The 27,464-nt window shown below is 44.7% G+C and overlaps 1 protein-coding gene across 7 annotated transcripts; it reads left to right on the top strand.

Annotated features, from left to right (window-relative positions):
• Positions 1-52: 52 nt before the first annotated feature.
• IMMT (inner membrane mitochondrial protein) lies at positions 53-26,673 on the top strand. 7 transcript variants are annotated; one of them, XM_074147769.1, is made up of 16 exons: positions 56-181; positions 6,659-6,735; positions 7,183-7,372; positions 9,217-9,312; positions 12,683-12,756; positions 13,854-13,869; positions 15,892-15,901; positions 16,255-16,272; positions 16,390-16,526; positions 17,963-18,066; positions 19,578-19,713; positions 20,571-20,700; positions 23,261-23,484; positions 24,715-24,846; positions 25,265-25,394; positions 25,725-26,673. In XM_074147769.1, exons 1-16 carry the CDS (start codon positions 137-139, stop codon positions 26,330-26,332), a joined length of 2,127 nt encoding a protein of 708 aa, XP_074003870.1. In that variant the 5' UTR covers positions 56-136; the 3' UTR covers positions 26,333-26,673. The 7 variants fall into 7 exon arrangements, with proteins under 7 accessions (XP_074003869.1, XP_074003870.1, XP_074003866.1 ...); XM_074147765.1 differs by lacking the exons at positions 13,854-13,869; positions 15,892-15,901; positions 16,255-16,272 and adding exons at positions 13,669-13,770; positions 21,664-21,678 and having other exon boundaries at positions 9,217-9,337; positions 12,663-12,743; XM_074147767.1 differs by lacking the exons at positions 13,854-13,869; positions 15,892-15,901; positions 16,255-16,272 and adding an exon at positions 13,669-13,770 and having other exon boundaries at positions 9,217-9,337; positions 12,663-12,743.
• Positions 26,674-27,464: the final 791 nt, after the last annotated feature.

Genomic DNA, 27,464 nt, shown 5'->3' on the forward strand with positions numbered 1-27,464 from the left:
CGCTGCTCTGGCGGAGCGGAAGGCCGAGCGGCCGCTGCGCATGCGCGCTGCGCGTTACTCGCGGTGCCGGGGGGTGGAGGCAGGCGGTGCTGGCAGTTACCGCGCACGGTGCCGTCCCGCCGCTGTCCCCGAGGCCATGCTGCGGGCGTGCCGCCGAGCGGGGGTTGCCGTGGCCGCGCAGGTGAGCGGGGCGGACGGGCCGGCGGGCGACGCGCAGCCCTGAGCGGGGGGGCTCCGCCGGCCGCCCTTGCGGTGGCCTGCTCTCCAAACGGCGAGGCCTGGCCGCCCGCCGCGCAGACACCGGGCCGGGCCGGGGCTGCCGGCGGGGATGGTGCGAGAGGGAGAGCGGGGGGCTCTTGAGGCGCGGCGCGTCCTCTAATCGTGGCTCAGTCTTCTCTGAATGACTCCGCACGCGCGGGCCGCGATTGGCTGCTGGGTTTTTGAAGGGCGGCGGCGAGCGCCAACGGGACGCCGGGGCGGGCGGGGGCGGCCAGCTAGTCGGGTGGATGTACTACGAGTTCCGGCGTGCAGCGCGGCAGCACTGCGTGAGGCGCGGGGTTCGGCGGCCGCAAGGCATGCTGGACCTTGTAGTTTGCTACTGGTGTCCTACCGGGTGGCGGACCCAGGGGAAGTAGGGCGGGCGGGGCGCGGCACGCCGCGCTGCATGCTGGGGGCTGTAGTCTCCTCGGCTGTCATTGCCGGCGCCGGGCCTGCCGCCGCCTCTCCTGCCGGTCCCGACCTCGGGGCAGCGCCGGGGAGCGCGGCCGCAGCCCGCAGGGGCGGCAGGGCTTGGCGGCGGCACACGGCCCGGCCGGTTCTTCGGCGGCGGGGCGCCTGGGCCTGCTGAACGGCGGGAAAGGACATGACCTTGCCTTCCCCGCCGCGGCCTCCCTTGCGCCGCCCCGGCCCGGCCTCGCAGCCCGTCCCCGTTTCGAGCCCCGGTGGGTCCGACCACCCGGCCGTGCCGTTAATGGCGGGGGTCCCGGTGCTCTGGGTGATGAGTAGCGTCAGCTTTCAGGTGGTGGTACCAGGTGGACGTAACGGGGACCCTTCAAGTCTTCCCAGTCAGGCACAGAGAGTATGTGCAATGGCAGGGGGAAAGTGCCAGTTGGGTGTATTTCTAGACCTTTGTCCTTCCTCATCAGTAGAGACTGGGATGGTATCATCGCATGATGGGCTGGAGCACCTCTCCTATGAAGACAGGCTGAGAGAGTTGGGGTTGTTCAGCCTAGAGAAGAGAAGGCTCCGGAGAGACCTTATAGCAGCCTTCCAGTACCTGAAGGGGGCCTGCAGGAGAGCTGGGGAGTGTAGTGACCCGATGAGGGGTAACAGATTTAAACTGAAAGAAGGGAGACTTAGATTAGGTATCGGAAAGAAATTCTTTCCTATGAGGGTGGTGAGACACTGGCCCAGGTTGCCCAGGGAAGTTGTTGATGCCCCATCCCTGGAAGTGTTCAAGGCCAGGCTGGATGGGGCTTTGAGCAACCTGCTCTAGTGGGAGGTGTCCCTGCCCATGGCAGGGGGCTTGGAACTCGATGATCTTTAAGGTCCCTTCCAACCCAAACCATTCTATGATAATATGATACAGAGCCTTTTTGAAGCAGTCAGCCAGCTTTAAGAAGCTGCAAGGGTTTATAGGTGAGGGCAACTCCCCCGCTACGGCCCCGGCTTGTATTTCAGGTGTCTGCTTATTTGCATTCTGCTTTACATCCCAGTGTTCCTTACTCTTTATTCACACAGTTCAGCGAAGGAAAAGCTGTGTGTTCACCCCCCACTGTCTTTGTAGTTGAAAGGTACCCGTTTTAAAGCTAGCAGCCTTTTCCACCACAGCAGCTGGCATTTCCTCTGCTGCTTTATAAGGCTGGAGAGTTCTCTGGGCCAGGTCATCTGATGCCCGCTAAAATAAGGCTCAGGGTTTGCAGGCCTGTGGAAAGTTTGAGCTGGGAGTTGAGAAGACGGGAAACACGCTTTTGCAGATGTTTATCACTTAGGGCTTTGTGGGTGTATTCGGTCTTTAAAAGAATATGTTTGGAATGACTGTACAGCACCGGAAAAGCCACTGTTGTGCTTTGCAGCTCAGAAGTGTGTTTTGGGTCTATAAACGTTTGGTGGAAGAACTGTGCAAACACAGAGATGCTGCAGCGCTCTGAAGTTTGTTGTCTGTATCCTCGCTGTTTGTTTCCTTACTTCAAAAAAAACCTTTTTTTCTTTCCTTTATCTTTACTCATATTTCCTGACGAGACCAAGTACAACGGAGATTTAGTTTGGACAGCAAAAGTGGGCATGCAATTAAATAATTTTTTATATATTTTATTTCTTTTTATTGATATTGAGAGGAAGCTTTGCAGCAAACTGTACGTGGAGACTGTTACTGGTCCCATGGACTTTCTGCAACTAAAATTTGTGTATTTTTGGGTGGCAAAAGAGGCAGAAACTAGAAATAAGAAACAAATGTTTTTAATTACAGTGCTTGTTTTGCAAGAGGTGCAGAATTGTGGACTCTAATCAACTAACCTAACCTGATCTGAGATGATACTAGGTAGTTTTTCCACAGGTAGTGAAAACTCCCATCATGGAAGTAACACCCTTTGGCAGTTAAGATGTTGTCAGGCAGATGCTGATGCCATCAGGCCTGAAAGGGACACCAGCATGGTGACACAGAGATGCTCCCTCTGGCTGCAGAAGGCACCATTGGTGCCCGCATCCTCCTGCCTGGGGGAGAACGTTCAACAGACACACTCTTGCTGGGCCAGCATCGTTGGTCTGTTCTCTGCTCCAGCTGTGGTGATCCCCAAGCAGCCATAATTGCAGTTTTAATATCTTATTGTCCGTCTTCCGTTTTCTTGTCTTTATTACTCCTTCAGCACTTTTGTACCTCTTTTTTTTGACACGAGACTCGGTGCATCTCAGGTCATGTTTAGGAGTTTCTCTTGCCCTGTTCAGTTCACTAAAGCTCAGGCCAAAGTCTCATCGTCTGCCAGCAGACCTCACGGTAGCATTATTGTGAGTGATGACACCTTGCTATTCAGCCAGTGAAACTGCATTGATTTGCTTTGATACGGCCCAAAAAAGAAATGTGTATTTGGTTCGGGTTGGTTGGTTGTTTTTTTTTTTAATATTGGGAGTGGCAAGTTTTAACAAAGTTTTTTTAAGAATGGAAATAAACCCTTTTTACATACAAGTTATATGGAAGTTGTCAGTGAGGCAAGTCTGCTTCTGTTTTGTGATGTTAAGATACTTCTTTAAAGGTTAAAAATATCCAGTTGTCTAAGGAGAGCTGGACCCGGTCAGGACTGTGGGGGAACAGGTCCTTGAGGATGCTCGGTTGCTTGAGCAGAGGAAGCCGGGAAGCAGAGTGTGGCTGGATGGGGACAGCAAAGCAACTGCTGCTCCCCAAAGCCAGAGCAGGATGAAGGTTTGAGTACAGAAAATCCCAGTAGAATGCTCGTGGTGGTGACGGGGCAAAATTTTATCCTTCTCTCTTTGTGAGCTCTGTGCATGGAGGATCAGTAAACTTGTTAACAAGTAAAGTGAAGTTCTGGCTTTGAGACAAGTGGTTCTTTGTCACAGTGATTTCATAAATGTTCTCAGCTACACGTGCGGTGCTGCAGGGGAACTCTTCTTCCCTTATTTGAAGTATTTCTGTAGTTTCCTTTGAAAAGAAACAGCGGGCTTTTTATAAAAAGGTATGATACTTGGCAGAAGTTGTGAATGATGGGAAATTTGAGTTCCGTGGCCAGATGTCCTTGTTAGATCTAACCTCTGTCATAATGAAGACAAGTTTTCTTTGAAGTCTCTGGTTGCTCTCCCTGTTCAAGTACACAAATCCCACCTTCCAGAAAACCGAATGTGTCTCGCAAGCTTCATTCTGTGCAAATTCTGGGTCGAGATGCTCGAGCCTGGTGACCGGGAGAGCTTTAGCTGGGACTGAATGAACGCAGAGGTGTGTCCTGTGTCTGGTTATTTGAAGTTACACGTGAAATATAAACCTGCAAGGCAGATTTTATTTTTTTATTAACATTCTGCTGTACCTGTCCTGAGCCCTTGGCCAGGGGGAGCTCACGTGGGTAACCTCAAGTGCCGGGTTCTCTGAGGCTCTTAGCATTAACTAGAGTGAAGGTGTGATGTGCCCTGCGAAGTGATTCTTGTGGTGATGTAACAGTAGATAATGAACGTAAAATAATAAGCATTTAATAAGTCAGGTGAAACAAATAGCATGTGGAACTGCGGGAAGAGGAGGAAGAATGTCTCCTTTGAGACATTATTGCAGATAAATCACAGGGGTATAAAAATGACTGAAATTATGTAAAAGGGAGATTAGACACTACCTGTAGTTTTCCAAATTATGGTGATATAGCAAATAGAGGTAAGATTTTTGTGATGGCCAAAAGAGAGCAATGCTTCTTTAAAAAATTTGGGTTTTTTTAAGAAAATCAGTGCTTTCTGGAGCTAATCGTGTATTTGGATGTGAGGGAGGAAAATCAGACTTGGGCTTCTGCTCATAAAACTTTGGTACCTAAAGATTTTCGGTGGTTGTTCCTCTGCCAGCGGTGGGAATTTCTGTTTGCAGTGTCTTGACAGAAAGAGTTTTGGTGGGGACTTGTTTTGGTTTCAGTTATCGCTCCCATTGCTACGTGCACACTAGTGCCAGAGTCTGGCAGCGTAGATGGAACATCTTGATGAACGATGAAGAAAAACGAGGATTTGGCTAATCGTAGAACAGCCCAGCTTGGGAGGGACCTCAGAATATCTTCTGGTCCAAAAAGCATCTAGACCGAAACCAATAATCCCACAAAAAAACCCCTCCTGATGTACAAAGCACAAATGCTGAACAGCAAGAAGGGAGGTTTCTCCTCTGCCCTGCTTGCTCCCTGGGCGCAGCCTCTTCCTAAGTGCGGGAGCAGATGTGTTTACTGAAGGCGGGAGAACTAAATGGGTATGGTGTTATTTGCCATCATGAGGCGTGAGTAGGGCTGTAGCCAACGTGAAAATGGATGAACTGGCCCAGGTACCGAGGTGATGGTTGTGGCAGCCTCCAGGGTCACCTAGAAGGCAAGTAGAGCCTGAGCAGTGACAGGCAAGTGAGTTGCCTTGAGCTGCCTCTTGCCATGGCGCAGGGTGGGATAACCTCCAGAAAGCCTGGCGGGGGGCTTGGGAGTCACAGCTTGTTTCCAGGTGAGCATCAGGCAAAATAACATAAACCCAGAGCGCTGGAAGGGACTGGAATTGAACAGATCAATAGAAAATAATTTTTTTTAATCCCCTCATTTTATTGGGTTCAGCTGTATGCATAACGCTCAAGTATTTTACTCATTCTATGCTTCATGGTGTAATAGGGACCTATTGAGACTCAGAAGCATGTCCAGCAGTTGATTACAAAATGATTTAAGAGGCTTTTATTAGTGGTGTTCCATTTGAAAGGACTGGTGAAGCCTTGGTGTATGCCTCTGGGGCAATCAAATCTAATAATCAAACCCATTACAGAATATATTTGTTATTTTGTCTCCCGTTCTGTCTATTGAAAACCAGAAAATCAGCCATAGAGCACAGCTAGAGCTTGTGAAGGTCTCAGGGGTAAGAAAAGCATGTTTCCTGTTGCTGTACACATGCAAAAATTTGGCTGCTCTTCTGGAAAGAATAAGAATTCAGTGTTCCTGCCTTTCCTCTCTACGTTGTTGGACAAGGATGGGACCTAAACCACAGGACCTTTGCTTGTTACTTATTGCCATATGCAAAAGGAAATAGAGAAACTTATCTCCTGGGATTATGTTGTAGTGAAGCATCCATCAGTTTTCTTTTTTCTTTTTTAATGCAAAAGAATTCTGGTTGCTCAAAATATCTCAACTGTGGGAAAAGTTCCTTTTGTGCCTTGTACTCTTATTTCCTGTGAGTCTGGTATTCCTCTCTTACCAATTGGGGGGGGGGTGGGGGTGGAAAAAAAACACCTGAGGGGCCAGAGTTTTTTCTTCTGTAGGCTGGAGTAGCTTAACCAGTCTTTCTGGTTAATCTTAATTTTCAGCGAAAATATAAAGACGATAAGAATCTTGGGTAATGTGGGTTTTGTTGAGTAGAATGTAATGAAATATCGCTCTTCATATAGCAATTTCATTTATATTATAATCCGATGTCTGTCTGGAAAGTGGATGCATTGTTAACTCTTTTAAGGAGGAAGCCTTGGTTTGGAAGCTCAAATACATCTTCAGAAATAAAAATATTTTGAAGTATTAACTACAATTTTTAATAGTTTTAAGTATTTAAACAGCTGTTGTTGTCTTCTGCACTGCTCACAGCTGAGCTGTTCTAGTGTACGAGATTGTTGAAGGGAATCTGAGCTAACCCAGTTATACTGCCCAAACTGGAGGTGGGGAACATAAATAGGCAAAATAAATGCAGGAATAAGATGTGGTGGTTTGGTTTTTTTTGCTCATTTTTTCAAAATGCCTGATTGTTTCTTAAAATGCCCTTAACCTGCAAGCTGCACGTGAGAAAACTATTCTTTGTTTAGGGAAAACAGGGTCCAGCATCACTGCTCTAGTGCCGGTTAGTGCTTCCCTTTGGAAGGTGTGCAAGATGTGGTGATGGAGCGACACTGCTGTTGAGGTGAAGGGATGTTTAAATGTGCTCAGTGCTTAACTCTCGCCTCCTCCACCCCTTGCAGAGCAGCCGGTGTGGGAGAGCGTCACTCCGTCCATTACGACTGTACCGTGGATATGCTACTTCCTCAGGAGAGTCTGGGTACGTAGAAGGTTTTGGAGGGTGGAATTGGTTCTTCCGTTGCATTGACCAAAAGGGAATCTGCTCCTTAGTTTAATGTGAGAGCAAGTTGGTAATGGTGGGTTTGTTGTTCTTTTTTTTTTTTTTTTTTTGGTGGAATAACTCTTACTCTCATGGTTTTGTGTGTTTCTTGTTCGATTCAGTCAGATTTAAATGAATCTAATCAAGACTATCAATATTTAGAAGGAAAGTTGTGTGTTGCCATCTGATCTTTGGGTTAGGCATGAACCAGTTTGGTACCAGGGATTCGCTGGTGTTGAAAAGTGATTTAGAGCGGGTGCTGGGTTTGTTGGCAAGCTCCTGGAACAGAGCGGTTGTCCCCACTTGTCAGATAAAGTCTCACAAACTGTTTGATGTTTGTCATACAATACAGTTTATGTAACTTCCACTCTTCTTTCCCCCCAACAGTGTTTCTGCAGGCAAAATCATCGGTGCAGGTGTCCTCTTTGTGGGTGGAGGAGTAGGCGGAACCGTCCTGTATGCCAGCTATGATACGCAATTCCGGGAGAGCGTAGAGAAGGCTGTTCCCTACTCGGATAAGCTCTTTGAGATGGCACTTGGTCCTGCACCCTATAGCGCACCGATGCCAAAGAAACCGGTAAGTGTTTCCTGTTCACTCCCACCCTTTCATTTTTCTTTTTTTTTTTTTCTTCTTAGTTTTCAAATTCTGATTAATTTTGCTGTGCGCTTAAGAATTTATGAATTTTAAGAATTTGTAAGAATTCTTAAATTAAGAAGGTTTAAGAATTATGAACCGAGGTACTACTTTGTGCTGCATAACAGTGATGCTTGGACATTTCCCCTTCTCACCTTGTGATTGCGGTCTGTGGGTCGTAGAACTGTTGGGTTTATTTACAGTAAAATAATCTAGTAGGATCCTAACTGAATAGCTGCTCTGCTGATTCTCAGAAATAAACTGGGGAAAGAGGGGTAGGCGACATACTAGAATTTAACTGTTTTACTGAAGGGTTAGTGTAGTTAGCGATGTAGCAGGATTAAACTGTTATTCTAAGCCGAACTTAATTTAAAGAGATCTGAGAACATTTTTGAATGACTAAAGCTTTGAATAGTACGGAGCCATGCATAAGCATCATACTTTGAAATCTTAGTGACTTGGCCCTGCAGAAAGAAAAACCTGCTCCTGTTTTCAGCACAGCTCTGGAAATCCAGTCTGGAAGTTACTCTGCTCCTGCATCTGAAAGCAAACACTCCCCAATTAACCAAGAATGCTGAAAAGCTGCTCTCGCCGTGGCTGTCCTGAGCTTTCAGAAGCCATTTGGCTTTCAAAAAACCCAAAATATTTTTAATTGGAGCTTAAGAAAGCTGTTCTTAATGAATGGGAGAGTTGTCAGTTAACCAAAACTATATCTCTTCTGGTTTTAGCTATGCTTCAGTCGTGATCATCCGAGCTCTTAATGCCTCCCAGACACTAGTAAATTTGGCAAAACAGACTGGTCAGACAGCAAAGTTATCACCTGCCCAGTCATGGCTCTAACTCAAATGCTTTTATTTTTACTTTGTGGCTTTGCATGATGGATATTAAAGGATTAATATAAAACCTTGCAATACACTGCGCTTGAGTGTTTGTCTGCCGTGAGCGTTAGCGTCTGAATCCTTTCAAAGGGAAATCAGTGAAGCCGTGCAGATCTGATACTTCCATGCCCGTAGCATCTTCTGTTCAGTGACAACCGGATAAAATCATGATTGTTCTTTTTAAATATATCTTTAATTATGCAGTCACGTAGCTTTAAAACAATTACATATATTTTCTGCTACAACTTGAAAAGGAATTGCATAGAGATTGGGCAGGATGGGAGGTGTGACTCACGTAAGTGTTGGTGGACAACAAATTACAATTGGGGGAGCAAGCTGTTGGAGCACTTACCTGAAAAATTGAAGCTGGGTCAGGAAGACTAATGGCCCTTTTTTTTTTTTTTTACTATAAATTCTCAAGAGGTATGAAACTAAGAGGAGAAGTGTCAACTGAATTCATTTAAGGTATACCTGTGTGGACTAAATCATGTCCAAGGGGAAGTAATTGAAATCTGCTTTCTGGAATTGTTTCAGGCCTTGCTGTGCTTGTGGTTTTTATAGTTTCTGCGTTATCTGTAGTCTTTTGAAACACTCAGAAGTGTTTGGAGTGTTTGGGGCGTGAAATTATTTCCTTTGTATGCATACCTTAATAACTACTTGTAGCAAAAATTACCACTACTATACCTTCAGTCTTTGGGGAGGTGAAAATTGCAAAGATTCCTTCTAAATTAAAAATGAAAGCAAGGAATTATATGGCCTTGCACTGTTTTCATCTGTACCTTGAAGTTTAGATTTATCATACAGCCGTCTGAACACGGAGATGTTCTTTTCCATTATAATGGAATTGGTGAAACACAGGCCATTACTTACTTACTTACAAACTTACTGTGTTACTTTTGATTTTTCAAGATACAGCAAGGTCCACTGAAGATCTCATCTGTAGCAGAAGTAATGAAAGAATCTAAACAGCCTGTTACCAAATCCCAGATGAGCAAAACAGAACCTGTTGCTCCTTCAGAGGAAAAAGAAGGTAACTACAGAATGTCATGTCGACAGAAGCAAAAGACTTAATGATCTCTTACACCGTACATCCTAGGGGAGATTAAAATAGTCCTTTGGAGTAGTTGAAGATGAGTATGTTACAATTTCTTAGAATTATCATTATTTTCAGTCATGAGAAAATTTATCTAAAATGGCTTTAGCTTTTTTTGAAGCTTGTAGAATATTTGGAATCTAACACAAACAATGGCTATACTGCACATTTGAGATACGAAACTCAGCAGAAAGAGCACTTTGGGTGCTGCTCTCTGAGGCAATTTACCTCTTGGTGCAAATGCAAGAAGCTTACTTTTGGATAATTACTGAGGTACTGCAAAGCCAGATCAAATGGAACTGATTTAGAGAGGAGCAGTTGTGACATTTTTTACATTTATCTCTCATGGCCGTGTGTGTATGTGTAAGTAATACCTGGTTGCTCTTTGTCCAGGAAATTCTCTTTTTCTGGAAACAATACCGGTGTCCAAATAATATGTTTCTACAAAGGAACAAAAAAAAAAAGTCTTAGAATCATAGAATACTGGGTTGGAAGGGACCTCAAGGATCCAACCTTTATTGGCAGAAGCACAGTCTGGAAAAGATGGCCTAGCACTATGTCCAGCTGAATCTTGAAAGTGTTCAATTTTGGGGAATCCACCACTTCCTGGGGAGATTATTCCAATGGCTGATTGTTCTCATTGTGAAAAATTTTTCTCATGTCCAATCAGACTCTCCCCAGGAGTACCCATTACGCCATGTCTTTTCCATGTGACTCCTTGTAAAAAGGTAGTCTCCATCTTCTCTGTAGCCACCCTTTAAATACTGGAACATGGCATTAAGGTCTCCCCTAAGCCCTTTTTTCTCAAGGCTGAACAAACCCAGTTCTCTCAGCCTTTCCTCATATAGCCTTTCCTCTCTCAGCCTTTCCTCGCAGGCTTCCCAGTCCTTTGATCATCTCTGTGGCTCTTCTCTGGACCCTCTCCAGCCTGCCCACGTCTCTTTTGTATAGCAGGGACCAAAACTGTACACAGCATTCCAGGTGTGGCCTGACAGGCGCTGAGTAGAGTGGGATAATGACTCCTTTATCTCTGCTGGTGACACCCTTGTTGATGCAGCCCAGCATCCTGTTGGCTTTCTTTGCAGCAGCAGCACTTTTTTCACTCATATTGAGCTTGTTGTCCACCAGGACCCCAAGATCCCTTTCCACAGAGCTTCTCTCCAGCCAGGTCGATCCCAGGCTGTGCTGTACATATGGATTATGTTTTCCCAGGTGCAGCCTATCCAGGTCTTCCTGCAGGGTGGCTCTCCCTTCCAAAGTGTCCGCTTTCCCCACTCAGTTTGGTTTCATTGGCAAACTTCATCAGGGTACACTTGATCCCATCATCCAGATCACTTACGAAGATGCTAAGCAGTGTTGGGCCCAATATCAGTCCCTGGGGGACCCCACTTCTGACAGGCTGCCGGTTTGAAAAGGAGCTATTTACCACCATGTGTGTGGTCTGCCAGCCAGTTCCCCACCCACCGCATGGACCACTTGTCTAGACTGTAACGCATCAGTTTCTCTAGGCAGAGGCTGTGGGGAGCAGTGTCGAAAGCCTTGGAGAAATCCAGGTAGACAATGTCCACCACTCGCCCCACATCAACCAAGCAGGTTACTTTGTTGTAAAAGGTGATCAGGTTTGTCCAGCACAATTTGCCCTCGATGAATCCATGCTGGCTTTTCCCAGTCACCTGCTTCATTGGCCTTATGACAGCCCCCAAGAGGATTTGTTCCATAACTTTCCCAGGACTGAAGTATATCTGATGGGCCTGTAATTTCCTGGATCTTCCTTTGAGCCCTTCTTGTAGCTGGGGGTGACATTGGCCTTCTTCCAGTCTTCTGGGATATCCCCTGATCTCCGTGACTTCTCAAAGATTATGGAGAGCGGCCTACCAATGACGTCAGCCAGCTCTCTGAACACCCTCGGGTGGATATTGTCAGGGCCCATCAATTTCACGGAATCACAGAATTGTCAGAGTTGGACTAGATGATCTCTAGAGGTCCCTTCCAACTCCCCTGCTGAAGCAGGATTGCCTAGAGCACATTACTCAGGACTGCATCAAGGCGGGTCTTGAAAATCTCCAGAGAAGGGGACTCCACGACCTTCCTGGGCAGCCTGTTCCAGTGCTCTGTCACCCTCACTGTGAAGAAGTTTCTTCTCATATTTGAGTGGAACCTCCTATGTTCCAGCTTGTGCCTGTTGCCCCTCGTCCTATCGCTTTGTAGGGGTGAAGCTCCTGTAATAGTTCACGTACCAACTCTTCCTTCACTGATGGAGGGTCTGTGTTTGCATCAACCTGGGCTTTTTGTTCCTAAGGCCTGGGGCCCAACAGTGAAGAGGTGAAGGAAGTGTTGAGAACCTCTGCCTCTTCAGCGTTGTCAGTGACTAATTCACCTCTCCTGTTTAACAGTGGGCCAGTATTTTCCTTCTGTTTCTGCTTGTTGTTTATGTACCTGAAAGAACCCTTTCTTGTAGTTTTTGACATCTCTTGCCAATTTCAGTTTGAGCTGAAGTTTGCTCTTCTAAAATCTAAAGCCTTTGTCTTAGTACTGGCCTTCTGGTTTGTGCAGCAGGATCCCAAACTCCACACTATTGTGATCACTGCAGACAAGGCTATCTCTAAACAAGGTACTACAAGGCAGGTTTTCTTGGTTTGTGAGTAGCACGTCCAGCAGTGCCTCCTCCCTGATTGGTACATCTAACATTTGGATGAGGAAGCAGTCCTCTGTGCATTCCAGGAACTTGACAGATGACGTGTGAGCTGCTCTATTCTTCTTCCAACAAATGTCTGGGTAGTTGAAGTCACCCATAAGAACCAGGTTCTGTTGACCCAAAGCTTGCTTAAGTGACACAAATATTGCTTCATTGGCCCTATTGCCTTGGTTTGGAGGTCAGTAGCAGACGCCTACTGTAAGATCCCCCTTGGAAATGACCCTTCTGATCTTGACCCAGAGGCATTTGATAGAGTTTCCATAATTGCTGTAGTTGACTTCTATACATTCAAGGTTCACCTTAACATAAGAGCATGACTCCTCCTCTTCCTCTTCCCTGCCTGTCTTCTCGAAACATCCTGTAGCTGTCCATCACCATCCTCCATGTGAGTTGTCCCACCATGTTTCATTTATTCCTGTGATACCATAACTTTCTGACTGAGCACGGAGCTCTAGTTCCTCCTTTTTGTTCACCAGGCAGCGTGCACTGGTGTAGGTCCTGTATCCTTGTTCTTACATTATAGCTCGTATGTACTAACTGGTTTTGTTCTATTACTGTATTTAACAGCAGGCAAGGCCGCAGCACAGATCATCTCCGCAACAGGTGTAGCCATGTCGGTGCCAGCTCCGGGCATACAGACTGAAGAAGGTGAAAAAATCATGTGAACATGATTATGAAAAACAAAATCCTGTAGCTTTCAGTGTATAAATTCTTACTTCTGTGTTGTGTATTTGTCAGTTTTTAAAGGCGTGATTCTTTGTGCCTTTTGCAGAACAAACAACTTTCATCATCTGTTTATAGATTATTTTTTTTTAACATACTCAGAAGCTGAGATTGATACCTGGGACAGGTATAGGCATGACCACAAGAGGAAAGCCTGCCTGGATGTTGAACTGGAGCTTGTACAGTCCAGTTTGCCTCTGCTCTTTGGGGCTTTCTGACTGCTCTTCAGAAAAGCGTGTCTGCCCAGGGCCAAGTGAAGAAACTGCATTTGTTGTTTAACTCAGCAAGAAACACTAACTTCTATATGAGTCTCTTTCAGATGAGATTATACTGATTTCTTTTATGTATTTCATAAATGTACTTTCATAAAAAGTATGCCAGCAATAAGTAAATACATTCTTCAGAGTTAGCATCAGCATTATTAAAATGTAACCTGATGGTTTTTGTTGCAGCGTGAGTCTGAGAGCTCTGGGCTCTCTCCTCAGTTCAGATGCAGACTTGTGGTTGGTCTTGAGAGAATTACTTAGGTCAGTGCTCACTCTTACAGGCACTTTAAGTAGCCTTAGGGTAGGGAATAGAGTGTAATTGTGATTCACCATAGCTGCCTCACTAATCTTTCTTTACTTTGGCTGGAGTCTCCAAGCATACCAAAGGAGAACTGAAAAAAATTAAGAACAGATATTCTCTTAAAATTTAAACTGGGCTTCATGTTTTCCAGTTCGTGACACTGACTATAAAAATCGGTTTTGAAAAGAAAGTCCCTTCCCTACAAGTAATCCATATACCAATTTGGACTCTCTGCTAAAACAGTTTAACTCTTTTTTTTTTTTTTTTTTTTGCTTCTGAATAGGTAAAGAACATGAAGGTTCCCATGCCATAAAAGAACGGTCACCGGAAGAAGTTGCAGCCCGGCTTGCCCAGCAAGACAAAGAGGAGCAAGAGAAGATAGCTGGTAAGTCCTTACTGACAGGTTTCCCTATACGTGTTATACATGACAGAAGAATTGTTGGAGTGTTTTGGCTTTAGAGTTCAAAGTTGCTTACGCACCTCTGTTGTTGTCCCCATGTTGTGTTGGCAGAAGGAGGGGTGATGAAGCTTCTTCCACCCACTAAGAAGTAACTGATAGTCAAAGAATGGTGGAAAGTTTTGGGTTAGAATGGGCGTCCAAGATCTCTAGTCCACCCCCCTGCTTGGACAGTTGGGGCAGGTTGTTCAGGACCATATTCCCGGGAGGTTTGAAGCTCTTGAAGGATGGAGATTGTTTCACCTCTCTGAGCAGCTTTGCCAGTACTTCTTATGATGGAGAACTTGATACATCCAGTTATTTTCTCTTGTTGGCACTTGGATCTGTTGCCTCTTGCCCTTTCCTTGGGCACCTCTGTGAATTCTGGTTCTGTCTCTTCTGTAACACTGCTTTAGATGTGGAAGGCGTTACTTAAGATACCCCTTTGGCTTCTCTTCTTCAGGCTATAACAAGCCCAGATCCCTCAGCCTCTCATCTGTGTCACGTGCTCCCATCCCCTGACCATCTTGGTGCCTCTCCAGTGGTCGCTCCCCAGTTTGTTTGTACCTTTCTTATGCTGAGGCTTTCAAAATGAGACACCATGTTCCAGATGTCTCATAAGTGCCAGTTAGAGTGAAATCATTCCTTCACTTGATCTGTGGGATCTGCTCTTGTTTGATGCAGCCCTGTTCGTGGTCGGACTCATTGCTGCCAGAGTATGCTGTTGACCCGTGTTCAAGTTGCCATCTTCTGGGAACACAAGGTCCTTGTCTACAGAGCTGTTGCCTTGACCTTTTCTGTAGTAGTTCAGGGGACAGTATGTCGAGGTGCTGTGAAGAGTTGCCTGTTGGTTCTGGGTTGGGAACTACAACAGTTCCTTGCTTGGGTTCTAAGTGAGGCGGATCTGTTAATCCAGCTGTATTACTAGGAGGTGGTCTGGCTTTTCCTGTGTCTCAAAATTCATGTCCTCCATGTGTGTCTTGCTCAAAACAGTGAGCTTTGCTTCCCCCTCATCCCCCACTTGGTTTATTAGATTTTAAATGCTTCTGGGCTGTTGTTTGGTCTTGGTTTGGCCACAGCATGATTGTTTAAATCAGGGTCCTTTCCTGGTTTGCCTCAGGGGAAGCCAGTAAAATAGAGAAATGTTTTTTTGGAAGATGGTGTTTTGCTGTCTAGTGTGTCTGGGCAATGTGTAGCCAGCTACTTTGGTATTACCTTCTGAAAGCAAACCCAGCTCAAGCTGCAGGTTGCTTGCAGTGTTAGAAAGCTTCCATATTGTTCTCCATCCAGTGTTGATGAGGACAAGAGGAGACCGGCCTCTTGGAGAAATGAACAGGTGTTGAAGGCTGTCTTCTGACTTGGGGCAGCACAAGGACGGCTGATTGCAATGGCTCTGCAGACCTTCTGTGGTGAGGGAAGGAGAGTGGGTACGCTAGAGACATTGACTACCAGGATGCTGAACAGAAACTGTATTTAAAGTAAGTGAAAGTTTACTGTTAACATAGATGCAGCCAGTGAAAATAGGCTTGAAAGGGAGTTTAACAATCCTGAGGCCAGGTATTGGACACGCTTCAGCCTGCTATGGGAGCTACGGCCTTTGTATTTTATTATTCTCCTTGTGCTTGGAAAGGGCTGATGGTGGAGGAGGCGCTGGTGCAGTGTCCTGTGTCTGATCTGCCCTGTCCGACCACTGTGCATGTGAAACGGGATCTTGGCAGATGCGTCGACCACACTTGGACTCCCCTCCGAGTGGTTTGGTCCTCAGCCATAGTCCAAGCCTTGGGCTGTTGTTGCACACGAGGGATGAGAAGGGTGTACAAGCCTGGATTTAACAGGCTCAGAGTAGACATGCTGGTTGTGGTCTGCTGCCTCTTATTTCTGTTCAGAGCTTTGTCTGGCGTAGAAGAGCAACGTGAAGAGAAATAAGAAGCTTGGTGTTAGTCATCCGCTTCGTACAAGGACTTCTTTGCAAGTGAAAACGTTGAGATGTTACACTGGAAAAATCCAGAGGAGTATTTACTGGAAAAGTGGATTTACTTACCCTACTTAGAAATAAATGTCTGACTCCAGAAAGGCAGGTGTTGCTCACTCTGATTAACTATTCTGGTTTGGTTTCTGCTTGAATAATTAATAGCTCATTTGTGCTTCTATACCAATGGGAATAGATAGTTGAGTCTACCAAGGAAAGGTAACTCTGTATTTGGAATATATCTTTCATGTGGAAGATAGGAAAATTTACTTGTTTTCTCCTAATAACCATTGTAACAAGTGAAGATGGAAAAAAATCTACTGGGTTAAACGCACCACCCTGCAGAAACACGGTGAAGGTCTTCTACTGAGCAGCTTCACTGCTCTAAGTGCAGACTTGCACCTTCGTACTCCTCTGAAGGAGGAGTGTGTTCTGGCAACATTTCTTCTTTTGTAGGCTGCAAGCAGTTTCTCAACTGACCAGTTCTTTTGAGTCATAGGAAATAAAGAGATGCAGAGGATATAACATGTCATTTTACTAATTCTAAGGCTCTTTTCTTTGTAGTTTAATGCAATTAATTGATTTTTTTTTTTCCCCAGCCCTTGCAGCAACTCTAGAAGGAGCCCTAAGCACGACAGCTCGTGTGACCCTTCAGGCGATCACTGCCCAGGAGTCCGCTGTGCAAGCAGTGAATGCCCATTCCCAAATACTGAAGGAGGCCATGGATGATTCTGAGGTAAACTGGACAAATGGGGACAATTTTTTAAATATTTTTGTATTGTGTTCAGCAAACCTTCTCATTTCACAATTAAAGTTGGAAGCTTTTCTTGCAATGTCTTTACTTTTATCAGTTTTAACTTATCTTTCCGCTTGTGAAATGTTGTGTAGTTGAATAATACAGTGGGTTTGCCTTTGAATTTGGGTTTTTCCCCCCAGCTCCTTTACTTCCCTTTTGCAAGAAGAAAAGTTCAAGGTCATACCTTTATAGTTTTCATGTTGTATTTTAATTCATTATATTTTAATTTCCAAGCCCATTTTTAACCTAGATATAGTTAGGGTATCACACTGTCCACCCTGTAATTCTGTTGAACCATTACCTTTGCCAAAATCTTCTTGCTGGATTGTCTTTTCTCGTCTGGAAATGACAGCTTGTGGTTCTGGTGTGCTAATGCTGGAGTTCGTGTGGAACCACTTCTTCCTATTCAGTTAGGAGCAGAGAATATAGATTAGTGGTTAATCAAACGAATAGGAGTATATGGGCAACTAAACAAGCGCTTGAGATTTAATCTACTAGTTAGAAAAACAAGTATCTTAAGAGTTTGCTTTTACAGAATCACAGAATGATATGGGGTTGGAAGGGACCTCCACAGATCATCTAGTCCAACCCCCCTGCCAGAGCAGGTCCACCTAGAGCAGGTTGCACAGGAATGTGTCCAGGTGGGTTTTGAATGTCCCCAGAGGAGACTCCACCACCTCTCTGGGCAGCCTGTTCCAGTGCTCTGCCACCCTCAAAGTAAAGAGGTTCCTCCTCATGTTTAGATGGAACTTCTTATATTCCAGTTTGTGCCCGTTACCTCTTGTCCTGTCACTGGGTACCACTGAAAAAAGACTGGCCCCTTCCTCTTGACACCCACCCTTCTGAGTATTTATAGGCATTGATCGGATCCCCTCTCAGTCTTCTCTTCTTCAGACTAAAAAGACTCAAGTCCCTCAGCCTTTCCTCGTAAGAGAGATGTTCTAGGCCCCTCATCATCTTTGTAGCCCTTTAGGCTTAAAGCGGTAAGCTTACTTTAAAGTTAAGGAACTTGAAAGTATTATGGTACTTAGTAAGTATTAAGCTTAGAAGTAATTTTAAAGTATTACAGTACTTTAACAAATGTAGAGATTTTCCCCCAAAATGTTGTGGCACCAGACAGTGTTCCTCACACAAGCTCTTCTACCTGGACAGATGGCTTTGCTCAGCTGGAGAAAAACATTAAGAATCAAACAAAAGAAAACAATGGAAGGGGAAAATCATTTGTAAAGCTTCCAGCTGTGCTGTTGGTAAAAGATGAAAATGGTGCTCAGTTTGAGTGAAATGAATCTCTGCAGGCTTTAATTTTTTATTTTTTTTTTAATTTTTTTGATAACTCATGATTGTGGTGGCCCTAATTAGGAATCTGTGCTTCTTAGGCTGCTGGGGAGAACAAAACATCTCAGTGGCGCACTCTGGAGGAAGCGCTGAAGGACCGGAGGAGAGCAGTGGATGAAGCCACTGATGCCCTTCTGAAAGCCAAGTAAGTTGCTTGGTTTTAAGCTTTATCAAGTGGTAAGTGACCATCACCCATGCGAGGCCTGGCAGACACTAGATGAGTTTCTAGGAAGTATGCAGTCACCCCTGTTCCTGTTAAACTGATGTGTTTGTGCCAAATAAAGAAGAGTCACGTGCACTAATGAATATTTCAGTTTGCAGTGTGTGATCTTAGGTGCCTGTGCACATGGTCCTCACTGTACCAGAGTCTGAAACAGTCCTGTTCTTCTTTTTAAGAACTTGTTTTTATCTCCTTAATGTTTATATATACTGTTGGTAAGTTCAAATAAGATTGAAAACAAAAAAAAAGCATAATCCTTTTAAAATTATTTTTTGATAACTTTTTCAATATTAAACCTGTTGCAAGGACTCCGTGGCTCCACACTCTGTATTGAGTCGGTAGCTTTAGTTGTAATGAGAAATTAAACCTTACAGCATTGTTTGGCAGTTCCATCTGTCAGCAGAGCTGCTTTTAAGGTGAGATCTTTTTTTCATAGAAATGTCCATTCAAGTGAAAACTTGAATTCTGAAATGGAGCACACTCGTAACCCACGGTTCTGTATGAACCACGCTGATAGGCATTGAGTCTGGTGTGCAGCCTCTGTGTAGGGATTATAGCAATAAAAATAAGACGACAAACATCTCCAAGTTGCTCTTGTAATGAGTGTAGAAGTAAGAGGGCATCAGGAAAAAGAGGGGAACATCATCCTTGAAGTTGCACAGTTGCTATTTAAGTTACAAACTTCTCTTATCTTTGAAGTTGCTGTGCTGACTAAAAATAATGAGGAGGTGTAACTGAGGTTTCAAAGAGCAAAACAAAGCTAACCCGAACCCCAGAGACACTAGCTCTCATTCTCTACTGCTCGACTGGATGCCTTTGCTTTTATTTATTTACTTATTTATTTTAAAGCTTGTTCCTTATTCCAATGAGGTTGTTAGAAACCTTCATTGGTTTAAATGGATTCGGAAAAGGAACGCTTTTTCACTTTTCTTTGATTTCCAGTTATGCTGGAGGAAACTGGTTCTTTCTTAATTACCAAAAAAAAATATCTATCTTTACAGAGCTCTATAAATTTTCTTCCATCCTCATTTATCTTCACCAGTCACCATGTCCAAAACACTTCTGCAAGAGTAAGCCATCTATATTAAAAATGTTTCCTTGATACTCTGTTATGTGATGGAAATGTCTGCCTTCTCATACTAACAGCTTTACTAATACTAACTACTTTCAGTGAACTTTCTTTCATCTGCCCCCTCCAGCTACGTCTTGAGTCCTAATTGTACTATAAATAATTCTCATTTTACATGGAATTGACACACTGACATCTTTAGGCTTCAGGCTGTGGAAAGAAAAATCTTTAATCACAGCATCTTAGCCATAGAGCTGGTAGATGGGAACCACCAGTAGAGTTATCCAGTAGCTCTTCTTATAAATACAGACAGCATAAAGTAAGCTCATCTGTACGCGTTCTAATTAGCAGCTTCTTCCCTTTTCAGAGAAGAGTTAGAGAAGATGAAAGGCGTAATCGAGAATGCCAAGAAGTCTCAGATCGCAGGAGCCAAATCTCACATTACTGCTGCAGAAGAAAATCTTCATCACATGATTGTTGACTTGGACAATGTTGTGAAAAAGGTAATGCTTCCACAGACTGTTTATAATTGCCATCAGAGTAAGGACTACTCGGCAGCTTGCACAGACTTCCCATTCCCAAATCCTCTGTAGCAGGTTAAATATTTTTAAAGTGTAAATTCCATCTTTTTTTAGCTATACTCGGTCTTTGAGCTGCTTATACTACCAGTAATCGGACATGACTGGTTCTTCGCGAGAACTTGAACTCTGTCCTGAAAGAATCCCCAGCCACCTTGGCTGGTGCCTGTCCTTTCTGTGGGCGACTTGTAATTCTTTCTGTTTGTTGCCAAGAGGAATTCACCGTGCGATTAGGGAGGAGTAGGAGCAATGTGTGCTAGTGACTTGGTGGGTAAATCACTTCACAGCTCAGAAGACCGGGGGAGAAATGCAAAGGTGAAATTTATCTCCCTTTGCAGGACAGCTGATAATTCATCAGGCGCGGTTTGAGTGAATTTAGCCTAATAGTGGGCACATCAGAACTTACAGAGAGGAGGGCAGCAGTCACACGGTTAGCTTACTAGGCCTATATGATAGCTGTAAGTAGAGAAAAAGAGCTAGAGATCTTTAAAGACATAAGCTGAATTAAGATACTGTTTTGGTCCTGTCTAGGCTGCAGACCGGCTATCTAGTTACAGTGTGTGTGGGAGACGAAACGGATTAGCGGTAGCTCCGGCAAGAAATCATTGTATCCGAGAGGTTTGATATCACAGGGTGGGGTTTTTTTCTCCCATAAGAAAGCTTTGGTTGGGTTGGAGTGTAACGGTATCTGCCACTAACTCAGGGCCTGGCTTTAAATTATGTATGCCTCCTTCTTAGATCCTTGCCTTGAAAAATAACCATCTCCTTTTTGCTTGTTGCAGGTTCAGGCAGCACAGTCTGAGGCCAAGATAGTAGCTCAATATCATGAGCTTGTGGCTACAGCTAGAGAAGAGTTTCAGCGAGAGCTGGACAGTATCACCCCCGATGTGAAGCCTGGCTGGAAGGGGCTGAGTAAGTCTCCGATCGCAGGGTTACTTTGTGCTTGTTGTGGGGCAGGCACTTTGGTTCGTAGTGTTTCTGTAACTACAGCAACTGAATTGCACATCCAGCATCCTGATTTCCATATTGTTTGGAGTGAAATTTAGTTCACAATTAACATAAGTAATCTAAAGCGGGTGTTATGAAGAGGCTTAATTCTGGAAACTGCCTGTGCTGTATTGGAAGCTTCAAAAAATTTAGCTCTTCTATGATAAATATCATATGGTTGCTTAAACATCTCTTTCTCTCTCCTGGTACTCCGGGAAGAGAGCCAGGTCGCTCCAGGTTTGGATCAAATAGAGAACACTGCACAGAAGCAGTGAATGCGTGTCTTATGTTCTGTTTTTGCTGTGACTACTGCAATTCTTTGCCTGAGATTGGAAATCTCATGAGCTGCCTTTCCTTGTGCAGAATAAAGGGAGAACGTCTTGAGTTTTGTGATCGCTGCCCTTTTTGGGGAGGGAAGGGAACCTCCTGGTACCTTCCATGCACTCAGTTTCATACTGGTGTGACCTCCTGAAATACATATGGGACTGACTTGTTATGGGCCGTGGCTCTCGCTGCTGCTTGGGAGCTTGTTCCTGAACCAACTGCTTCTGATTTATAAGAACGTAGAAATGTCAGACTAAAATTTCCAGTGTCCTGTTGCATTTTTCTACTTCAAACTTGTATTCCTTGCTCTGGCTAAACTTCAGCATCAATCTGTGGGTTTCCAAAGGTCATTTCAGTGGTTGGGATGGTTTGGGCTACGTCTTGCATATAATAGAGGGAGACTTTTGTACTCTACCTACTGTTCTTCCTGAATTCCTATAGACTTGGACTCATGTTTGGTCGCTGTAGATATGGAACTCTTAGTTTTCTGGTTTACTTTTGCATGTCTGACTTACTGTAGTGAATGTGCATTAACTTCTCCAACCTCTCCTCTTTCTGTTGCAGAGATAACTGACTTAGGTGAGTTCCTGTAACTTGTTCTGGTCTTGTGAATGTCATCTTTTATCTGTTCTTTTTTATGTGGTTCATCTTTACATTACAGGGGGTATCAATAAAGGGGTGAAATGTTGCATTCCTAAATCATTTCAGGCTGAGGTGTGCTTTGGGGTCCTTTCCACTACTTTTGCATGTCTAGCTTAAACCACAAGCTCTTTGTGCAGCAGCGCTTCCCAGGTGAGCAATCGCTGGCTTCTGAAAGCCAGGGTTAAATTTTCTTTGTGAATTTAAGCTGGTCTATACCTGCTGCCGAGATTCCAATGAGAAACAGACTTTGACCATTCCAGTTAAGCTGCGTGACAGTGCTTGCCCTCAGGCAGGGCCACCTCGCAGCACTCCTGGCTTGAAGGAGCTGCTGGGTACACCAGCTCCTGATGATGCCGCTGAAACATCCAGGTACTAGGGCTGCTCCAAGCTGGGTCCCCAAAACCAGTTCCATTTAATTTGAAGTTGGCTTGATTCTCCAAATTGAATCTTCATGATTGATTTTAGAAGTGTTGATTAACTCTTTGATTCTGAGGTTGATTATTATTTATTTTTTTTCTTTTGATCAAAGAAGCGTAATTTAAAACTGGAGTGCATAAAAACCCCATTCTGTTTGTAACGGTGTTAAGTTCAACAGCTGAGCTTAGTGCTGTTGGGACTGGTCAGCTGGTCAGCTTCCCTGCTGGACATGAGCACTGTTGCACCAAGCCCTCCCACACCAGTCCTTTCTCCAGCCCTCACCAGCAGAATGGCTGACAGACTGTGGAATTTCACTTGCTTTAGACCCCGCAGGAACACGTTCCCAAGTAGTCCCTGGTTTTTCATACAGGCGACTTAGACTGGCAGCCACTGCGAAATGAGCGGCAGCATTTTACAGAGCCTGTGCCATTCTCGGGTCTCCAAATGCTGCAGGCATAGCTTGTGTCCTCCTCCTCTCCCAGCAGAAAAATAGGAAACTTCTCAGCAGACACAGATGTAGTTGTGACTCCTGCTGCTCTTGGAGTTGGCCAAGCCCTGAAAGGTACAAATTGGGGTAAAAGATCTGATTAAGAGCAGTTGGTCTGGAGGACTGTTGAAAAGAGAAGGTAATTCTGGCTGACTCTCACAATCAATTCAGTGTTTTTAGGAAAAAATTTCTCTTAAGTTTGTACCCAGCTGGAGGTATCGGTCAGCACTGGGTTTTTACATGTCTTGCTGCTCTGTGTGCTGTCACAGGGGAAAACACATGGTGCTGTAAAGACCAAGAAATGGACCGTGTTGTCGACAGTCTCCTCTGATTGAGTGTGACATGGATATGGGAGCGTAAATCAAAGCTGTGAATCACTTCAAAGAAACTCAGATAATTTCTATCGATAGAAAGTACTTGCTTGGAGATGTGGCTCAGAAAGTGGTACTGGGTGGCCATTAGCACAGGTCAAGCGCTTGAAGAGCTCAGAAACTTTTCATGAAAGGTGCTCGCTGGTCAACCACGTGGAGCTGTAGAGTGCTCGAGTGGGAGATGGGCAAGCACCATGGTGAGAGTTTCCCTGCAGACCTTCCTAATGCCCTGTGTTTTCTTTAGCTGGCCAGTTATCCACAGATGACTTAAATTCTCTCATCGCACATGCCCATCGTCGCATCGACCAGTTAAACAAGGAGCTGGCGGAGCAGCGAGTGAGGGAGCAGCAGCACATCGAGTCAGCCCTGGAGAAGCAGAAACTTGAAGATAAAAAAGCATTCGAGGCAGCCGTGGCCAAAGCGCTGGAGCATCACAAAAGTGAGATTGAACTAGAACAAGAGAAGAAGGTAAAGTGGTGTAACACACCTGCTTGAATCTCTGGCTCAAAAAGGACGTAGAGAAAGTGCACAGAAGAGCAACTGGGGTGTTCTGAGTGATGGGGAGACTTCAGACAGGGTGACCCCCAGGCTAAGCATGTTGAGCAAGGAAACTTCTGCAAAGTTAGAATGGTAAAATCGTACAGTGAAACAGGGAACAACTTTTTCATGTTACCCCTCTGCTGTCAGAGATAGGATTGCTGGGTCAAAAGCAATGTTTGGTCTGACCCAGTATGGCCATCTTAAGGCTATGTAGTCCCTCCGTCCTGCCTCTAGCAGGTATCTCCATGCTCTTCCGCTCCTTGCCAGTATTTTGGGATTTGATTTCTTTCAAAAGGACTATGAAACTCAGAATGCTGCTTTGGACATGAAGCAAGCGCAACTTAAAAATGTAGGAATTTCGGCATTGGCGGTTTTATCTTTTGAGATACCATATTGCAGGCACTTGTGCCAAATACTCCTGCTGTTTTCACATACACACCTCTGAAAATGAGGTTAAACACTGGCCATTAGTTGAAAAGTTTGCATCGACATGCAAACAAAGGATTTCATTTATAGCCTGTTAGTTCAAAACATTGCAGTAACAGGTATTAACTTAGAGCTCTTTTTAGAAGTTGCTTGAACTCTCATCTTTGTATTAATGGAAGGTTGGAAATACTTTTTTACAAAAAAAAAAAAGGCCAGAAACCCAAAAAACTGTTGAACTGCTCCTAAATAAACCCGCACCGTGCCCCCTTGTGCTAACCTGTGTTCTCTCAAGTGGCTGTTTTACACAAGATCAGGTAAAAGGGATATTACCATTTTATTAAGCCGTGTCCAACTCTGACACTGTTACAGCATGTGGGGAAAAGGTAAAGTACTTTTTGTTTGGAAGCTGGTTTACAAACATCAGTGTGTTTAGTTTGTCACGTTGCTGGATCTTTTATATAAGTATTTTGATAACTGCCTGATTTTGATGAAGTGCCTGGTGAGTGTAAGCACCGGTCACTGGCACTGTGGAGCTATTCTTGCAAGTCTTTAGGAAGAGGCTCAGCTATAAAAACAGACCTGGACAGTTGTTTTTTAAAAGGAAACATAGGCTCTATCGATGCCACTTCTATAAAATCTACCCTGGGTAATCACTGATGGATGATACCATCGTAGCATGTGACAAGCAGCTGAAAACTAGCAGTGTAATAACAACCGCTGGTGTGTGTACAGGTTGAGGAAGTCCGAGAGGTGATGGAGAGCGAAATGAGGACCCAGTTGCGGCGCCAGGCTGCTGCCCACACAGACCATCTGAGGGACGTTCTGAAGATCCAGGAGCAGGAACTAAAGGTGGAATTTGAGCAGGTAAGGGAGAAGAGTCCCCAAGGGAATTAGGGGGATATATGAACCCTTGCAAAAGGAAATGCTTCACAGGACAAGAGTTGTGAACCATCTTCTAGAAGACTGAAACGCGGGCTGGGGAGGGAAGCCTGCCTGTCTTGAAGAGAGGAAATAAAGTGCCTGAATGCATAGGTTTTATTCAGACTTGTCTTAAAAGCTTTTGCTGTAAGTGAGAAATTTTTGACAGTTGCAAGTGCAGTAACTGTTAAATTCACCCTAATAAGGTGAATACACCAGGACATAAGGCTTATTACTAGTATATTGTATTTACTGTATGGATTGTCCCTAGCAAGGACAACAGATTTATAGAAACAGATCTTAAAAATACGTTAAATATAATTTATCAGACCTGAAACAGCTGTTTTGTATCTCACTGTTTCAGAACTTATCGGAGAAGCTCAGTGAACAAGAAATGCAATTCAGACGCCTTACTCAGGAACAGCTCGACAACTTCACGCTGGACATAAACACTGCCTTCGCCAGGCTGAAAGGAATTGAGCAAGCAGTTGAGAGTGAGCACAGAAATCGCATCTCTTTAAGGACTAAAGCTGGGATCCCCCGAGGCCCGTTACCCAACCCTGGGTGCTTAAAACAGGCTTAGGCACCTAGCTTATGGGCCTGGCTTTGCCCCAGTGCTGAGCACTCAGCGAATCCCAGCTGCAAAGCTGTGGTCGTGTCCTCACCCTGGCTCTCGGAACAAATTTGCTTTGAGGTCAAGTGCCGAGGGGACAGCTGTGTTTAAAAGCAGAGTGTTCAGGGGGACGGGTTTTGCTGCTTGTGCTCAAAACTCTTCCTGTATGTGTGCCCCCAACTGACAGTCCCTTTCTTGGCTTATTTTGCAGGTCACGCAGTAGCAGAAGAGGAAGCCAGAAAGGCCCATCAGCTGTGGCTTTCTGTTGAAGCACTCAAATACTGCATGAAGACAGCCTCTGGGGATAGTCCCACACAACCACTGGAGAGCGCGGTGAAGGCCATCAAAGCCAGTTGTTCTGACAACGCGTTTACGGAAACCCTAACGTCAGCTCTCCCTCAGGAGTCCCTGACGCGGGGAGTCTACAGTGAGGAGGCCCTCAGAGCACGTTTCTACACAGTCCAAAAACTGGCCAAAAGAGTGGCTATGATCGATGAAACAAGAAACAGCTTGTATCAATACTTCCTCTCTTACCTGCAGTCGCTGCTTATGTTTCACCCCCAGCAGCTGAAGCCACCTGCCGAGCTCAGCCCTGACGATCTCGACACCTTTAAATTACTGTCTTACGCTTCGTATTGCATTGAACACGGAGACCTGGAGCTGGCAGCTAAATTTGTCAACCAGTTAAGAGGAGAGTCTAGGAGAGTGGCACACGACTGGCTGACCGAAGCTCGAATGACCCTAGAAACAAAACAGATTGTGGATATCTTGACAGCGTACGCCAGTGCTGTGGGGTTGGGAACAACTCAAGTGCAGTAAGGTAGGATTGTAGTTTCGGAGGCCGTTCAGCAATCCTTTGTGCCGGAGAGAAATCCCATGATCTCCTAAAGGTTGCAAACCAAGCTGTTGGCAGGGCCTGGAAGCGTTAAATCAAAGCACGGGTACGGTCTTGTTTCCTTGTATTTAACTTCACCACCTGTTGTATTGGTATCAGTTTTGAGTTATCATGACAACCAACTTCAGGAAGCTTCTCTACAATTTGTGTAACAATTTTATTTCCCCATCTTACCAGGCGGGCTTGTGATCCAACCCAAATAACGTTTGTAACCTACCATTAATGATTTGCCACTCTGTCAGCTGAATAAAATAAGACTTCAACCACTTTCTCCTGCTGTTCAGTCTCCTATTTAAAAATCAAATACAGTTGGGTAGTACAAGAACTGCCTTTCTCCGTGACCTGAAGTAGTTAAAACTTATTTCTGTTTCAGTCCTTTCAAGGAGCAGGAATTCATTGATGTGATCAATGTGTCTATTCATTAATTTGTACAGCTGTAAAAAAAAAATACAAAAAAATCCATGTATGAGTACAGGTTTACGTAGACGTAACTTAAGCTGGTGTCAGAGCACATATTCTGGTGGATTTCTGCCCCTGGATGTTTCTTATCAGACCTGCTCTTCTGTAGTTTTAGAAGACCCCAGGTATTTCTGTCTAGAAGCCAGACTTTGGTTCAACCAGGAGAACTCACATAAAGACCAAGCTCCTTCTCTTACCTTTCCCTTAATTCCTATCATCAGTGAAGAAAGGCTGATCAAACTTACTCAGTAGTCGCTGCAAAGAGTACCTGTGGCTTTGCCTGCTTGCCAATCCAGTTTAAATTGTTGGGTACGGTCAAGCAAAGAGCGTAACATCACCCTGAAAGCCCTTTATCTTTGATCTACCCCTTAACCTGTCCTAGTCACACATTGCTGGAACAGGCGTGTTTGCTTTCCGGAGCAAACCTTGCCTTCAAACAGCATTACTGCCCACCCGCTCCTACCATGTGACTTCTAGTCTTTCAGCTGTAGCTTGTTCTAGCTCCAGTAGCCACTATTTCCCAAACTTACTATGGAATTACCCTTAAGCTGCTTTCCACAGTGGTGTGCTCTTACTTGGCCTATAAAATCAAGCACA

This window comes from Numenius arquata, chromosome 5, assembly GCF_964106895.1.
Source record: "Numenius arquata chromosome 5, bNumArq3.hap1.1, whole genome shotgun sequence".
NCBI classification, from domain to species: domain Eukaryota; kingdom Metazoa; phylum Chordata; class Aves; order Charadriiformes; family Scolopacidae; genus Numenius; species Numenius arquata.

Excerpts from the sequence above, each read along its gene's own strand:
- IMMT (XM_074147765.1), top strand. The coding sequence starts at position 137 with ATGCTGCGGGCGTGCCGCCGAGCGGGGGTTGCCGTGGCCGCGCAG. Across the intron at positions 12,744-13,668 it reads GGGCATACAGACTGAAGAAG|GTAAAGAACATGAAGGTTCC; the intron begins GTGAAAAAATCA and ends GCTTCTGAATAG. Across the intron at positions 13,771-16,389 it reads GGAGCAAGAGAAGATAGCTG|CCCTTGCAGCAACTCTAGAA; the intron begins GTAAGTCCTTAC and ends TTTTTTCCCCAG.